Below are 18,373 nucleotides of genomic sequence, written 5' to 3'. Positions count from 1 at the left end.
TGCAGTCTCTACTGCTCCCTCTCTATATTCCCCCACCCTGAGGCATGCTTCAGAGGCAGAGAAGGGTGAAGAGGAGAATGTCCCTTGTCTACCCCATGGGCCAGGAACACCGAAAGAGGCAGCCTGCGCGCTGCCCCTTATTTAGTCTTTGTGAAAGGGATGTGGATGTGACTTTAAACATTTAGGCAGAAATATTTAAACAGTGGAATCCTAGCAAGCCAAATACAGAGAATAGAAATCGCACTCTAGATGCACTTGGTGACTTGACTGAATTCTCTACATACATCATGCAGAAGATGAATGATGCAGCTATTATAGCTATAATCCTAGGCATTAACACTTTTGAAGTTACTTTATACTATAGTACTTTATATTAGGTCTCAGAGTTGCAAAGGAATTACAGTTCAGTACTTATAATGATAAACTATGTTAATGAGAGCAGCAATATTTTCTGGCCTAGGACAGTAGTGACATTGAATTGGAAAAATCTGACATTTGATTAAACTGTTTTTTATTATTTTAATAAAGTATTATAGCTTTCTTACTCCCTTTATGTTTTCTTAATCAATTATTTAACTATAGTCACTAAGTGACTCAGCTAGTAATAGAAATTCTTTGCCTGCAAATACTGAAATGGATGATTAAGAAGTCTATTTATACCCCCATCTAATTCAATTAGGAACTAAAAAAGCACCAAACACCTTCAGAACAATAAAGACTGCAAACATACAGTTAACATGACCACTTCCTCTCCATTCTGGATATCCCATAGTTTGGCTGTCGTATCCATACTTCCAGTTGCTATCAGAGTGCTTTGAAGATTAAATGATAAACAAACCTGTAACACAAACATTGGGGAAACAATAAACTTCCTATGAATTTTTTGAAAACTAACTGGGGTCAGGATCTGTATTTGAAAACACAGCAATAGTACAATTTAACAGTTTGTGACTTACAAATACAGTCATGGCACTTGAATAATGTTACAGAGCAGTACCTTCTAGACATTTCGTTAGAGAAGCAAAAAATCCTTACCACACAAGCTTTGGAGGACAGCTTATTGGACTGAACTAACTAGTTGCTTTAAAAATGATTGTGTGTGTTAAAAAAGGCTTATTGGAACATATGCCAACCCTATATTCAAACAGCCTTTTTTACATACAGCCTCATTTTTATTACAGGTATATATTTGAGCAAAAATGCAACAAAGTCCCCAACTCAGTCCTCACACTAATGACAGATGTAGCCAGCTTCCAGTCCTCAGTAACTATATGATATGGTTGTTCTTCTAATGAGGAACACAAATGTCTTTGGAAAAAGGAAAACATTTGCTGGGAACTTAGTTGCATTTTCAATTATGATATTCCATTTTTCATTATTGAACAAATCTACATAGCATAGACATGTGGCAGCAGTTCATGTGTAATAAACATCTACTCTTTTAGAAATTATTGAAGGTTATGGGCCTGAAGTTGAGAAACAGCATCTGATATTGCAGGTATAATTCTTATCAATTATTTGCAGGTACAATTCATAGCATTTTGGGCCTGATCCAACTACTACTGAAGTCAGTGGAAACTGATCAAGCCATAAGAGATCTAATTACCTGATTTGTAGGCACAAAGACAGAGACAGAGTTGAGACACTTTTAAAAATCAGATCATTCACGTTAAGAGAAATCATTTCAAAACGCTCAGAGAACAAACAAATCACTTCAAGACATACCAACGCTACTGTACACTGATGCAAAGCAGCAACTTCTCAGGCCCAGTTTTCACTTTTGCAACTTACAAATTAAACTGCTGCACCTACAATGCACACATAGTTTCTATACTTTTTTACTCTATTGAATGACAACTCAAAAGGCAATTTTTATAGAAAAATATAATCTGAGTGTTTCAGTGTGGTATTCTAGTACATATAATTTTACAAGCCAAACATAAGAATCAAAAAGAAAAATCACGCTCCAGAAAAACAAGGGTATTGTTTCAAAAATGTAAACAAATTATGGGAGAAATCATAACTGAAATTTTCTAACATGCAATCAATTAAAAATATCAAATTTTAAATAGTCAAAAATAATTCTTAACATTTGGCAAAAGAGGGAAACTGTAACCAATTAGAGATAAAAATAAATTATTTGAATTATATTCTGCTAATTGGATACAAAGTGTTTTGTTCTATTCCTTGATGGCATGCCTTTTTGTACATGCTCAAATAGTTTGATCAATATGGGTCAGTGCAGGAAAAAAGTAGCCTCTGTTGTTGCTAGTTCATGGAGGCTCTACAGACCTCCCAGAGTACACAGCTATACCTGGAGGTTACACTGAATTCAAAGGCGTAAGAAATGCTCTCCAATGGGAGGCATAACAGACATCAAGCAGTGCATTCATGATGTGTGATACTTCAGTTCATTGTAATAATGGGACAAAAGGGGCAAACATTCATTCAGGCGGGAATGATGTTAAAGGGCCATGTAGAACAAAGAGAGAATAGGTCCTTAAGCCAGGCAGGACCTGATCTGTCTCTCCACTAGGTGAGTGATATAGCTAGAGTCATGGGAGAGAGGGAGTGAAGAGCAACAGGACCAGAACAGACAACAGCAGAATGCAAGAGAAGATGGAAAAAATGTACCAATAATGAATGGTATAGAGAATGTGGATCAGAAACTTCTGTTCTCCCTGTCTCATAAAGAAGAGGACATTCAGTGAAACTGAAAATTCAAAACTGATATAAAGAGGTACTTTCACACAATTCATAATCAGACTGTGACACTCATTGCCACAGACTGATGTTGAAGCCAAGAATTTAGCAAGATTCAAAAAACAATGGGACATTTACTTGGATATCGAGACTATCCCCCAAAATTATAGTAGTAAATATATTTTAAACAAGAGTTTTAGGTTGGCTTTAGCCAACCTTTACATAATAGGGGTTAAGAGGAGATTACCCAGGGGGCCAGATTATCCCATAACTACCTATCGCTGGGTTTCATGCCTCTTCCTCTTAAGCATCTGGCACTGGCCACTGCTGGAGATAGATCATAAACCTGATCCAGCATGGTAATTCCTATGTTTCTAAGAGATGGGTACTTCTTTGCTTTAGCTCTCTATGCTGCAAGCTGTCCCATAAGTCCCGAGCATACATAAGTAGAGTCTCTTAGGATCCAATTCTCCCATGCAGCCAGTGCCTCAAGACACCCACAACTTGGATAGAGAGAAAGGCTATATACACACTGTGTTGAATAGGGAGAAAGTTAACATTATTAATTACAAAGATCTAGATGCAGGTTTTTAAAACAGTAGAGTTTTAGCATCATGGGAGTTTGAATACAAGAGCAGAAGCTCTCCCACCCCACCCTAGTAAAGACACACCATTATGAGACAATCTTGATTATACCAAGGTCCTAGATGACACCGAGAACTTTTGGATAATCAAGCAATTTTTTTCAGTGTAATTAACAAACATCAGAGGAAACGACCCTCTTATAAAGTAGTAGTGGTTTGACTTATTAAATTCTGGAAAATCGAGATTATACTGGATATGAAAATACAATTGGATGCAAAGGTTTAATATTGTAATGCAGATACTCACTATTTCTGCTGTGTGTCCCCTGAAGGTATGATAACATTTTCCTGTTTCTGCACTCCATAATTTGCAGGTTTTATCAAAAGATCCAGTGGCAATCTTGTCACTAAGTGGAAAAATAGTCACTTTTATTTAGAAAAAAAGAAGAAAAAATTCAAAGGCAGTAGGAGAAACTGAAGAATTCACAAAAATACATGATCCTTTATATACCAAAGCAGTATATTTTTCAAATCATCTCATGAACAAGCCTAGAGATTAGCAATATATTTGATGACTAAATTTGTGGCAGGCACCGTAGAGATTTGCATTCCTTGGGTCAGTTGTACATCACTCTACAAAGTCATTCTGTCCCATTTCCACACCAGGCGTCAGACCAAAATCAATGTGAGAGGGAGGACATGATGTAGTAGCTGTGTTAGCGTAAATTCCCTCAATGCTCGCAGATGCATTCTGCCAGATTATTTGATCTTGCAACACCACCTTTTAGAAACTGAAGTTTTACTAAGGGTAAAACAAACAATTTGCTGGTGCGCCATTCTTTCTTTGCAGCCTATTTAATTTTCAAATTAAAAAGACAGGGCCAAATTCCCTAGTACACTGGGGCAGGTTTGTGCCTGTCCACCAATGCAAAGCTGACCACTCTAATTTACACCACAGACTAGACCATCTGATGAACATCCAAATAGACTTATTAAAAGTCACAGAATGTGTGCAGCCTTACAAAGTTGTTTCATATACATTGGCATTGCACCTCAGTAACAACCACTGATCTCTTAGATCAGCGTTTCCCAAACTTGGGACGCCACTTGTGTAGGGAAAGCCCCTGGTGGGCCGGGCCAGTTTGTTTACCTGCTGCGTCCGCAGGTCCGGCCGATCGCGTCTCCCACTGGCCGCGGTTCGCTGCTCCAGGTCAATGGGGGCTGCGGGAAGTGGCGGTCAGTATGTCCCTCGGCCCGTGCCGCTTCCTGCAGCCCCCATTGGCCTGGAGCAGCGAACCGCGGCCAGTGGGAACCGCGATCGGGCCGGACCTGCGGACACGGCAGGTAAACAAACTGGCCCGGCCCACCAGGGGCTTTCCCTACACAAGTGGCGTCCCAAGTTTGGGAAACGCTGTCTTAGATGACTGGTATAGTAGGTATGTGTGTACACAGCATCTCCCTCTGGCTTTCTTGGGACTCATCCCATACCCAATTTGTATTTAAACCTAACAGAGTGGAAGACCAATAGCATGGAACTCCCCATATAAGTCTGTTTCTTTGATAAACCACTCAAAGTTAATACTGGTATATTTACACCAGAATTAACAGGGGGTTGTATTTAGTCTACAACATCCCTTTAGTTATGTTATGACTCTAACTAAAGCAACACAAGCTGTCATTACTCTATTTTATTTTAAAGTTTATATGATAACTATATTTGCAACATAGCAATGTTGGCAATTAGAAGGTGTCTCAAAGACTCTGAAAACCTGTTTACCCATAGGGATTATTGAAAGCTATTGCATAGACCACATTTCTGTGTCCCTCCAATGTACGTAGCTCCTCTCCTGATGCTGTGTCCCATATTTTGCATGTTCTGTCGTAGCTTCCAGTGATAAAGCTAAAATGAAGAAAGATAAATGAGTTACAGAAGAGTAGAAACTTTCTCAGGACCTGGGTCCACAACCTAGTGAAGTCAAGGGGAGTCTTTCCATTGATTTCAGTGGACTTTGCATCAGGCCCTAAATGCTTTTCCCGCATTCCATGGCATCCATGAGAATATTGATCATGGCAAAGATTCTAAATCAAGCAATTTCCAAAATTTTACTAAATATTATATTTTTAAAAAGATAACATTACCAGTGCTCAATGCATTCTCTGCTACTAAAAAGCTAGGCTTTCCTTTAGAAGAGATTACAGAGAAAAAATAGTTACAGCCTAATAAACTAACAATTAAGTCAATTACAACTGAACTTCACTTACAGTGAAAGTCCCAAAGTGCTTAAATGTATTTCAATGGACTTGCACTCCACTTATATTGAAGCCTCACCCCACTTTCAGTACATTCACTTTACTATAATGTGTGTTTCTTTCTGCTAATCCTGCTTGAATACAGCAGCTATCACCAACATATGTGAGAGGGGAGAGTGCCACCAATTGAATCACACCACCATTTTTTGCAGCCCCCTGGGTTTTTCCTTAGAAGTCTGAAATCCACGTACGTGAAATGCTTACATCTGCTTAGATACAATCATAACACAAAAGGATTTTGTTTGCAGGATAGATATGAGCACTGAAATTCACTATTTAATTTCCAAATTAAAAAAATTTTCCATTAGTAATTATGCATTTTGAATTTAAAAATGAAAACTTACCAGGAACCAGATTTGTTAAATGCTACATTGGTCAGTGGCAATATATGTGCCCTAAGCACCTGAAATACAGGAAAATTAAGATTTGGTGCATTTTCAAATAAAATCAAATTACTAGGAGTTTTTGAATTAGCCTAATATCTACTCTTCTCAATATTTTCTTCCCATTTTAGTCATGCTAGCTGAGCAGTTATGACGGTAATACATTAACCCCCAGCCAGAAGAAAGCATGTGTGAGCAATTACCACTATAGAATTCATGCAGAAAATTTCTGTCTTCACTAGGAATTGCAATGGTGCAGTTACGCTACTGATTGACTGGCCACAAATGGCTGTGATTGAAGCAGATCCTCAGTGTTCATAAGGCCTGAATGAGCTGTCCTCTCTCTGTATTTCATTGTGTGCTGCCTTCTCTGAGAACAGAGAAGGAACACTAAGAGTTTCAGGAGTGGTGGGAGAAATAAATGGCCCTTATTGACCATGAGTGAGGGCTTCCTTGAAAGGTGCTCCAACAACTGTTCTTTGGTGTTTGCTGTTAAGTCATATACTACATACCACTGCATCCACTTGCAAGAAATAATTTTAACTTTTACATTGTGAGATGCTTTCAACAAGTGTAAGACATTGTTTTTAAAAAAAGGGGAGAGAGAGGCAATGCCAGAGTTCCACACCCAAAGGTTCACCACAATAAAAGTCTTATCACTGCTGATTTGAAATACACTGGTGGAACTTCTAAAAAGCAGATGTCAGAACGGAGAAACTCGTCAGGATGAAATTCAGAGAGATTTCAAATCTAGCCACTGCCTGGATCATTTAGATTGTGGAACCAACTCTTTTCAAACACACCGTGTAAGATCTTTTGATCAGAGACAATTTGTCTTTATTCTTTCTATAAACTGTCAGACATACCTATGGTACTATATGCAAAGATTTATTAAATAAGTAATAATTATTAATAGGGCCCTATCAAATTCACGGTACATTTTGATCAATTTCACGGTCATAGAATTTTAAAAATCGTGAATTTCATTATTTCAGCTCTTTAATTCTGAAATTTCACAGTGTAGTACTTGTAGGGGTCCTGACCCAATAAGGAGTTGTGGGGGGGCGGGATCGCAAGGTTATTGTATGGGAGATTGTGGTACTGCTACCGTTACTTCTGCACCGCTACTGGCGGTAGTGCTGCCTTCAGACCTGAGCAGCTGGAGAGCAGCAGCTGCTGGCTGGGAGCCCAGCTCTGAAGGCAGAGCCACTGCCAGCAGCAGCACAGAAGTAAGGAAGGCATGGTATGGTATTGCCACCCTTACTTCTGCGCTGCTGCCTGCAGAGCTGGGCCCTTAGTCAGCAGCCACCACTCTCTGGTCGCCCAGCACTGAAGGCAGCACAGAAGTAAGGGTGGCAATACCACAATCCCCCTAAAATAACCTTGTGACTCCCCCCTCACAACTCCCTTTTGGGTCAGGACCCCCAATTTGAGAAAAGCTGGTCTTCTCCATGAAATCTGTATAGTATATGATAAAAGCACACAAAAAGACCAGATTTCACATTCCATGATGCGTTTTTCATGGCCGTGAATTTGGTAGGGCCCTAATTATTAATAATGCCAAATTAAAATCAATCTGCCACTATATTTAAGAATAAATTAAGTTACACTGCCAACAACTTTCTGCATTTCTCTGGCTATTCTTATACATGACTTACTTTTCAATAAAACTTTTATCCTTTACAAGCCAGCTTCTGCTTGATCCTATTATATACTGCCAACATAACTAGGGCCCTACCAAATTCACAGCCATGAAAAACTCATCATGGACCATGAAATCTGGCCTCCCCCCATGAAATTAGGTCTTTTGGGTGCTTTACCCTATACTATACAGATTTCGCAGGGGAGACCAGCGTTTCTCAAATTGGGGGTCCTGACCCAAAAGGGGGTTGCAGGGGAGTCAGAAGGTTATTTTAGGCGGGGGTCACAGTATTACCACCCTTATTTCTGTGCTGCCATCACATCTGGATGGCTGAAGAGCAGTGGCTGTTAGTCAGGTGCCCAGCTCTGAAGGTAGTGATCTGCCAGCAGCGACACAGAAGTAAGAGTGGCAATACTACACCATCCACCCTTACTTCTATGCTGCTGCCTTCAGAACTGGGGTATCGGAGAGTGGCAGCTGTTGACTGAGGGTCCAGCTCTTTAGGCAGCAGCATAGAAGTAAGGGTGGATGGTATGGCATTGCCACCCTCACTTCTGCCTTCAGAGCTGGGCTCCCAGCCAGCAGCCGCCACTCTCCAGCTGCCCAGAAGTAAGGGTGGCAGTATCGCAAACCCACCACCACCACCACCACCATAACTTTACAACCCCCAACTCCTTTGTGGGCCAGGACCCCTAAAATTACAAAACCATGAAATTCAGATTTAAATAGCTGAAATCATGAAATTTATTATTTTTAAAATCTTATGACAATGAAATTGACCAAAATGGACCATGAATTAGGTAGGACCCTACACATAACCTTACTTGTGAAAACCACACCATTTGTTGACATTGAAATGAAGGGATGTCACAAATGAGCAATTAGAATGTCACTGCAGGACCAAGGAGGAGAAATGCGTAATAAGCAATGCTACTTAATCTCTGGCATATAGGCAGAGCCTCCAGCTTCCTGCTGTTATCTATGGCTTCTTATGATTCTGTCTAACTCCTCTGTCTATCTCAATAGCCAGCCATAGGTTTCTTTGTTTTTTAATAGCTTTTCCTCCCAGTTGCCTCTAGGCTTTTTCTCTGCTGGTTATCGGATTCCCTCTCACCCCTTCCATGGCATAGACACTTGCAGGGAATGAATGGGCCATCTGAAGAAGGGAGAGCCCCCAAGAGAAGCAATATAGAAAAGAAGATTAGGGAACAGGATAAGGAAATTGTGGGCAGAGCATTGACTGCAAACAGCTAAGGAGAGAAAATGGAGAGGCAGAGATAAAGAGGGGCAAAAATGGAAACAGTATAAGACGGGGCAGAATATTGTCACAGAGCAGAGAAGACGGGGGCTTGGAGATCTTAGAGGAGGAACTGACAGAAATGGAGGAGAACTAGTTCTGGAACTGCTCAAGGAGGGAGAGAGAAGCTACTTACAAGTTAGAGAGGTTTTGCCCTTCAGGGAAAGTAGAGAGAGCTGTCACTACAGTTGCTGCAGTGGAAATGGGCCATGAAGATGTGGAAAATTAGAATAATTTGTTTTTTTTTTCAAACACCCGCAAGTATATAAATATATGCATATTAGCATAAATAATTATGGAAATATATGGAGATTTGATCTCAAGCTTTCTTAAGGCCCCATGCAGGCAGCACTGGTAGTGAGAAATAAACTCCTTGTGATAGCATAAATGTATCTGACAATTAGCAACTGAGAGAGAGGATGTTAGAAAGATTTATGTTCAAGTTCAGATCCTAACATTTTTTCAAATATCAAAGCCCTTTTTTGTTAAAAGCCCAGAGACGTAACTGTTCCATCTGCAGAACCCATCTGAAGTCAATGAGAGTTGCCTGTGCAAAATGCCAAACCCTAAGGTGATATCAGGGAATTTGTGTATCAGTATTGTAATATAGGCTACAGCAGTCCATGAGATAAATCTCCAGAACAATGCAGCATGCCACGGCCATAGAACAATCTCAAATGCCTATCCAGTTGCTACAGTAGCATGCTACTCTGCTGGTTGTCTAACACAAAGTCATGATCACAATTATAGGAAATAGCAAAGAAGACAGAGATGGGAAATGAGCCAATGCTGATCAGATTTGCCTGGCTCTTGTATTGCTAAATAAGGGAAATCAACCACTAAGTGTCCCCAGCAAAGACCAAATTCATTCTTTCTGTGGGGTGTCTGGGGACAAGGAGCAGGGGGGGGTTGGATGGGTTGGGAGTTCTGAGGGGGGCAGTCAGGGGACGGGAAGTGGGAGGGGATGGATAGGGAGCAGGTTGTTTGAGGAGGCACAGCCTTCCCTACCCAGCCCTCCATTGTGCAACCCCGATGTGGCCTTGGGCCAAAAAGTTTGCCGACCCCTGCTCTAGTATATGATTGACCAACATCTTTTTGTAGTTGCACACTGCCATCTGCTGATATGATGAAGATACAACAATAGCTTATTGCAGATGAAAAAATGTAACATTTGGGAAGTAAATTCTATTACTGACTCTCATTTACAACAAAGTACAGCTAAATCAATCCTCTTCTTGTGACTTGTGGAAAACATTGGGTTATTTAAAGCAAATTTACCGAGGTGCTGTATGTAGCAAAAGTACAAAAACATTGTTCTAACCTTTTCTATTTAAAAGGTGACAAGTTATTCAATACAAAAAAAAAATCAAAATAATAAACTACTAATTCCAAATACTCAGAAAAAAGACCAAGTGGAGGTGAAGAACATGAGAGACGTAGAAACTACATTTCTACAGAAGACCTATGCCTTAGCAACCACAATTCTTGTACCTCAAAATAGACCTGGCTGAAAGAGCAGCTTAAGAACCGTTTACTCTCCAGCCTTAGGATTTCTGCAAAGATAACATTTTCACTAGGGCTGGGAGATACTGGTATTATTTAAAACTAATTATTAATGGGAAAGTTAACAGGATAATCACAATTTTGAGATCATTTCTAAGAACCCACAGCAGGCAAGACAGATCCAGATTCAATTCCGTTTGCGCTGCCAGAGCAGTGCAAACGTTATGGAGAATTCTGTAGGGCCAAATTCTGTTCTCAATTGTCCAATTATACCTGGTCTACACTTACAGCACTCAGGGATGTGAAAAGTCCACACCTCTGAGTACCATACCTACACCAGTCAAACCCCTGGCATTAATACAGCCAGACTGACAGGTAGCTGCCACTCATTTGGAGAGGTGGAATCACTACAGTGACAGAAAAGCCCTTTCCATTACTGTAGTCTACACCTACACCACAGGCTTACAGCAGCATAGGGACGGGGCCATAGCTATGCTGCTGTAGAGGCTGCAGAGTAGACATGGCCTCAAGCTAATGTTGATGCACAGCTATTCTGGATTTACAACAGTGTAACTGCGATCAGAAAAGACCCAGAAATTATTTTCAACATGCCTCGTACCTTAAAAAGGTAGAACTTGTGGTCTTCTTGTTGCCCAAGCTTCTCTTGTAACCTTAGTATTAAATGTATGACCTGCTCTTTGCGCGAAGCTGTGATGAGAGGTTCTGCTTTTCGGATTTCTTCTACTAAGGCGCCTACATCTGTGCTAGAGTGGATGGAAAAAACATGCATCATCCACTGGCAAACAGTTACGATAAACACATTATTTACTTACAGAGAGTGAGAAAATAAGCAGTCAGATGCGACACTGCTATTTTATTCTGAATAAGTTTAAGCAAAACCAAAATATAAATACTTTTAAATATGTTTTACTGGTTTCTAATATATTTTTTATCTTTCAGAAAAAAAATTACATTTGACTTTTTGAAACTGTAGTTTTGCAGACACCCTTCACTTTTCAAAGGATTCCACAGAGGGTGTAATACAGCTAATACCCAAATGACACTTTCAACCTTTAACACTAATTTAGTCTTAAATCGAAGCTAGAACCTCTTGATAGGTAAAAAGCCCAACAAACAGCAACAATATTGTTATGAACAGGATTAAACCTTGTTATGGGCTGAGTTAAATCCTCATTTGAAACTGATGGGTATGAATGTGCCTTTCATTTAAGATAGCTGTAAGAGACAGCTAAAGGGCTACACCTAAAACAAAGCATATGAAGCCTGCCCAGAAACTAGCACTATGTGGGTGGAGGGTTCCACTGGGTATTGTTTTAGTGTTTGTGGGTGGGTGTGGAAGAAACTAGCTGGGATGCAACAAGAAACTGAGAGATTCAGAGGAAGAGCGAGCAGTGGCAGATTAGCCACTGAGCCAATGGAGCCCATGCCCAGGGGTCCCGGCCAATTGGAGCACCAGGTGGGTGGAGCGGGGCAAGACCCCACGCCCCAACCCCATTTCGTCAGCAGAAGCACTAGAGGACTCCAAGGGGGCAGGGGCTGCAGGCAGAAGTGGGAGGGAGGGACTTGCTCTGGCCCAGGGCCCCACAAAACTGTAATCCATCTCTGAGAGCAAGAAATGCCAAGCAGCAGTCTCGAAGCACATTGAGGCTCTGGGAGACGCCTGGAGAGATTCCAGTTTGGTGGTGGTGACTGAAAGAAGCTTGGGCCTGTATGCTAAGAAACTATTCCTTTAGGGTTTGATTCCTCCTGTGTTCGGAGAAGGACTTTGTACATTCTTTGTAAATAAACAAGATTGCACCAAAGAAAATACCAGACTCCATCATCAATTTCTTCTCTCATCTGGAATAACCTACAAGGCCCCAAACTTTGACTAGTCACTCAGGTCAAAAAGGGGCAACAAAATGAACAAAAGATTAAAGTTCACAAACAGAAATCATGTTTATAAAATCTAACTATTTTTACATGTTTTCACAAATCTAAGGCCTAATTCTGCAGCTCTTACTGCTGTAAGAAATCCATATGTCCCGGGGTAGGCTTAACGTTCTGTTGGTGTATTTGGTGTATAAACCATCAGGTTCTACAGGAGATTTTGCAGCTGGGTTTCTCTAGACAATGTGTATGCTGATCTTGGCTCAGATGAGACAACTATATCTTCCTGTAAGCAATGTGACTTGTTGGATTTTATTCAGAGTATTGAGAAAAGCTCCCAGACGTTCAGTCATCTGCTCAGCCTTATCTTTGAGTTTGGAGTGAAAATTATGAATGTGCAGGCCACCCTACCCATCAATTCATGTGTTTCGATTGAGACACTATTCTACCAATATCAGCACTGGACATGTCTTATTTCTTTGTGGACTAAATCTAATGAATCTTGTGGATTTTGGTGTCCTCCTTACTGGTGCTGGGGCATATCTGACTTCTCTCTCTGCACCACTTCCAGACAGAGTCAGCTGATTTCAATTAGTTCACTGACAGTTGCCATCAGCAACGTAATATGGCCCTTGGCTCTCATAATATATTAGTTCTTGTGCCTGGCAGCCACCAGATTTAACAATGATCTGAGGCACCTGAAGCAACTGAAACAGGTGGGAGAGGAAATGGCTTGAATCAGCATGAAGTCTGATTATCTTCTCTATAGGACTCAATGGCACACAGAGGTGCTAGCACTCAACCATAGATTGCACAAATCACCTGAAGGTCAGTGGGCAAAACTACCAACCAGAACGGTGAATAGCCCCTCGTGCATGGGTTTGTGGAGCACCTTTCTACCTCCTCACAATCACATCCAGTAGAACTCTCCCAGTTAGTGCGACGTCTAATGCAGACTGATACCTTGCCAAACTATTATGTTCCTTCAATTGATCACTGTGGTGAGTGTGTCACACTCGTCACAGAAGAAACAGATCTTCAGGCTGGTGTCTTCCACCCTTTTGAGCTGCAGCTCCTGATGAACTGTCTACCATAGTTAGGTTCCATTTGGCCTCTGATAAGGATATCCATGTCCCCTGTGTTATCCAAGAGCCCCCCCCATCTTCACTCTAAACTTGGCTGTGAAACAGACTTCCTTTGTAGTCATAGCAATGGCCCTATTTTCAGAGATGCTGAGCACTGACAGCTCCTACTGACCTCTGTGGGAGTTGCGGGTGCTCAGCGCTTCTGAAAATCAGGCCATACACCTTTCTTCCATAGGACCCACTGCCACTGGCTAAACTCCTATTAACTTCAACAAGAGCAGGCACTCAGTTTACCCATCTAGATTATTAATAGTATTTTACTTACCTATCTCACAGTATTGTTGTGAGGATTAATTAATTAGTGAGACTGAATCTGAACTCATTTATACCAGTGTAATTCAAATGTCTTCAGTACAGCTGATTTCAAGCAGTGTAACTGAGAGCAGAATCAGGCCCATTGATGAGAAACATTCTGAAGATAAAAGGTGCTACTGTACAGAAGTGCTAAATATTGTTAATTACAACATTACAATTTGTGCCACCTGAAAATTCTGCATTTTTGCTGGTTGGTAACCACAGTTTGTGGACGTGCCTTGATGTGACAGGTCTGTAAACAAAAGCAGTTCCCACCTCCACCTCCTGATACTGCATCAAGAATTGCAACAGCAGAATGATCAGTCAGAATGTAGGATTTCTTAATGCCCTCAAATAATTAGAAATATTAAGAGAACAAAAGTTAACCCATAAGAGAAAAAGGTTGTCCCAAATCACGTTTACAACAACTGAACAGAGTTGTACATAACCTACTATTAAGTTGTCGTGTAAAATAAGGTATACTTCTGCTATCTAAAATAATATAATACTTACCCAGGACTGAGATCAAGTAAATCTATGGATTTGGTCTTCAATTCACCACCTTGAACATATTCCAAAATAATCCCTTTGAAGAAACAATAAACAATTCTAAATTAGAAATTCATCATGGCAGCTGGCTTTTTGGGGGGGGGTGCATACTATTTGACATTTACATTGATATAACCACATTGACTTCAATAGAGATGCTCCTGATTTACATCATTCTTATCAAAATCAGAATCAGGATGACATCATTTCTTTCTTTGGGATTGGCAGAGTGCATGAGTGCATCTGCTATGTTAACGTCTCTATTTGCAAAAGTCTACATGCAGAACTGCACATAAAATTGCATACCCAGGTTTGGGTAGACTCTGGCACTTTTAAAAGATGTATTTTGAACTTTAGAATTAAGATATTTGGCCACATCATTTCCTGTTTAAAGAAGATATTTAGAGCATTCTCTGCTATCTGGCATTCAGCAGAAAGGGCTATTCTAGATGAATTTTTATCTACTTGGGCATTTTGCCAGGTTTGCGAGCAAATGTTTAATTTGGCAGAAGGATTTATCCTTTCCTGACATTCTGAGCCTCCTCGCTTATCTCTATTTTTCATTTTTAACTATTTATTAGAGAAAGTTGATCCCAGAAAAAGAAAAGAAAGAAAGTTCCTAAACAGACTGACACCAAACTTTATTCTATTATCAAATTCCTGGCAAGATTGTTTCCTATAGTAAACCGCATATTACCTCAATGCTTCTGTCATGACTATCTTTGATAAGACACACACAAATTTGTAATTATTGAATTTCCTACAATAGGTTTACATTTACTTTGCAGCCGTTTCCCTGGGGGCTGGTTCTTCTCTCACATCAGTTTGACACAGGTGTAACTCCACTGGGCTCAGTGGTATAAACCCCAGTTAATACTGGTATATTTACACCAGAATTAACAGGGGGTTGTATTTAGTCTACAACATTCCTTTAGTTATGTTATGACTCAAAACCTCCTGCAGCTAAGGTAATAAATCTCTTCAGGATTGTTATGCAGTCATTGGAAATATTTAGGGAAGGGGGAAAACATGTCCCCAACTGCACATTATGTAAATTTGCAGTAATACAAATATTTTTAATTGCAAAAGCAAAAAACCAACAGCACTGAGAAGATTTTCCCCTTCAGACATTTTGCAATAGATGATCAGACAGCAAAGCTGCTGAGAGTCAGGGTACACAGGACAGGCTAAGCTCTTAGGAGCAGGGACCATCTTTTGTTCCGTTTGTACAGTGGGGTCCTTGTCCATGATTAAGGGTCCCACTGCTACAGCAATACAAATAATACATAACAGTCCCATGAATAGGCACAGAAATGATTGCTCAGGAGATTTAGATAAAAGGCAGAGGGAATAGCTAAACCATCTTCATAGCAGGAGAGATGATAAGTACAAAGGTTTCTGTGAAGGCAGCCTGGAGCCAGACAGCCCTGCCACAGTCCTGTGCTCCTCCTCTGCTACCCATTCATTCCTATCTCCTCCTCCCATCCCAACAACACTGAGCCCTTCCTCTGTTCCCACCGACCCACCCCCCCGTCGGCACCACTCGGCCCCAGCCGCCGCCCCCCGGGCGCTGTTCCCCCCCCTCACCCCTCTCTGCCCTCCCGCCCCCCCCCCATCCTGGGGCTCTTCCCCCCAGTCACCCCTCTCTGCCCTCCCGCCCTCCCCCCATCCTGGGGCTCTTCCCCCCAGTCACCCCTCTCTGCCCTCCCGCCCTCCCCCCATCCTGGGGCTCTTCCCCCCCAGTCACCCCTCTCTGCCCCACCCCCATCCTGGGGCTCTGCTCCCCACAGCACCCTGTGCCCCCCCGCCCCGTTCCGCACCCGGCGGGTAATATCGCAGCAGGAGCCGCTTCAGCTTCATCTTCTTCCCACAGGCCGAAACCCAAGCGCCGGCTTCGTTACCATAGAAACCAGCCAAACAGACTCGCCCCAGTGCGCAGGCGCGGCTGGACCGGCGGGGCGAGGCGGGGGAGCGCTCTGGGGACCGGACTAGAGCGGCCCCTCCCGGCCCCGATCCGCGCCAGGGGACGTTAACATGCGGTTGTGCCTGGGACGCTGGGCTGCGCGCGGGGCACGCACACATCCGGGAGGGGAGGGGCAGAGCCCGGGGAGCAACGAGCTGGGGATCCGCGGGCCGGGCCTCTGCCCCACAGGCGTGTCGGGGGCGGGAATCCAGCCCCAGCCGCCCTGACGGTGCTTACGCCCTCGGTGCTAGCCCGGCCTCCACGGTAGGGAATTTCCTGCTTCCCATCGCACCCAGATTGCCACACACACAACCCTCTTGATCCATAGCCCGGAGTTGTCCTGCAGCGAGAGGAGCCCCATCGCACCGCGCCACCCCCCGGCGGAGCCGCCCAGCGCAGCACGGGGAGCGCACACGGGCCCCAGCATGCGCCAGCCTGGCCCGTGAGCCCCAGCGCTACACCCACGGACTCCCCGCAGCTTTTCCTTGTAGGACACAAACGGTACCAAAGTGCAGCCGCGCCCCCAGCATCCCCCAAAGCTATGGCTAGCGTCGTATTAATACACCGGGGGGTTAGTTAGACCTTAAAGGGCATTTTCTGTTCAGCTTTTAGTCTCTGTCTTTCTGCACCAAGACATTTGGGCACAGAAGGCAATAAAGACCTGCTAAATTAAAAGCTCAGACAGGATGCCTTGTCCAGGTATGAAAGTTACTGGGAAGTCTGGTTATAGAGGATCCCTCTCTTTCTTTGTGCCTAATGCAAAAAAAAAAAAAAAAAAGGAAAGCATATTACGGGTAAGAAAAACAAAAAAGAGCATAATAGAAATTAGTGTGCCAGTTTTTGTCATCTTTCACCCCCACACACACCTTCTGACTTCAGTGATGTCACTGGGTAACCAAGGATAAGATTAGGCCCTATATGTTTATACCATTTCTTCAAGGGTGAAAACATATGTAAAACTAATTTAAGGACAGAAGAGGATAACAGCGCAGAAAATATAGATGAACTGGTCATAATTTAAAAGGGATTCAGGACATTGTATTCAATAATTTCCCAGTTTTATTTTGTAGTTGGCAATGTAACAAAGTAAACCTGCACAGAAAAAGAGAAAATTACAGTTGCTTAAACCAGATACTTTAGATAAGAACATAACATAACAACGGCTCTGTACTGGGTCAGCCCAAAGGTTTATCTAGCCCAGTATCCTGTCTTCCGACAGTGGCCAGTGTGAGGTGCCCCAGAGGGAATGAACAGAGCAGGTAATCATCAAGTGATCCATCCCGTCGCCCATTCCCAGCCTCTGGCAAACAGAGGCTAGGGACACCATCCCTGTCCATCCTGGCTAATAGCCACTGATGGACCTATCCTCCATGAATTTATCCAGGTTTTTTTTTTTAACCCTGTTATAGGCTTGTCCTTCACAGCATCCTCTGGCAAGGAGTTCCACAGGTTGACACTGTGTTGTGTGAAAAAATACTTCCCTTTGTTTGTTTTAAATCTGCTGCCTATTAATTTCATTTGGTATCCCTACTTCTTATGTTATGAGAAGGAGTAAATAACATTGCCATATTACTTTCTCCACACCACTCATGACTTTATAAACGTCTGTCATATCCCCCCTTAGTCGTCTCTTTTCTAAGCTGAAAAATCAGTTTTATTAATCTCTCCTCATATGGCAGCTGTTCCATACCCCAATCATGATGAGTGCAGAGTGAGTGATACTTACACTACTTCATCACCAGGATGAAGGGACAACAATGAATTTAAAAGAAAGAGAAATCGGAACTTAGGCTCACACCAGAACTGGGGCCCAGTCCTCACAGCTCATTCACTCACACAAGCATTAATTAAAGACAATTGGACTGTTCCGATAATGGCTGCTGGATTGGGCCCTGATGATGAAGAATTAGATACTTTTATCACTTTTCAGTTGCTCTGCGTTCTAAAGAGGCAGGCGCACCAATCTAATACATATTTAAAAGCTACTTGGAAACCAAGAAGCTACTAAATGCCTAAAGAAAATGCCAGTAATTTAAGAAACTAAGTAAAGCTCAAAAGTCAAAACCCTGGTCAGAAACAGAAGAGGAAGACTTTAAAATATATAGTACGA

At 42.1% G+C, this 18,373-nt stretch overlaps 1 protein-coding gene across 4 annotated transcripts in view; it reads right to left on the bottom strand.

Moving 5' to 3' along the window:
* The window catches only part of DAW1 (dynein assembly factor with WD repeats 1), a 30,490-nt gene extending 14,050 nt beyond the window's left edge, over positions 1-16,440 (bottom strand). The window contains exons 1-7 of one of the 4 annotated variants that reach the window (XM_034782115.1): positions 16,121-16,440; positions 14,265-14,337; positions 11,042-11,186; positions 5,942-6,000; positions 5,065-5,187; positions 3,595-3,694; positions 731-838 (exon numbers count right to left, since the gene is read on the bottom strand). In XM_034782115.1, coding sequence (XP_034638006.1) covers positions 731-838; positions 3,595-3,694; positions 5,065-5,187; positions 5,942-6,000; positions 11,042-11,186; positions 14,265-14,337; positions 16,121-16,382 — 870 coding nt within the window. In that variant the 5' untranslated portion in view covers positions 16,383-16,440. Of the gene's footprint in view, positions 1-730; positions 839-3,594; positions 3,695-5,064; positions 5,188-5,941; positions 6,001-11,041; positions 11,187-14,264; positions 14,338-14,425; positions 15,388-16,120 lie in introns of those variants that run through there. The other 3 variants (XM_034782114.1, XM_034782113.1, XM_034782116.1) reach the window with 3 other exon arrangements.
* Positions 16,441-18,373: the final 1,933 nt, after the last annotated feature.

The sequence above is a fragment of the Trachemys scripta genome, chromosome 9 (assembly GCF_013100865.1).
Source record: "Trachemys scripta elegans isolate TJP31775 chromosome 9, CAS_Tse_1.0, whole genome shotgun sequence".
Classification (NCBI taxonomy): Eukaryota; Metazoa; Chordata; order Testudines; family Emydidae; genus Trachemys; species Trachemys scripta.
The sequence above is the reverse complement of the archived record's forward strand: the minus strand, read 5'-3'. Positions and strand labels throughout refer to the sequence as shown.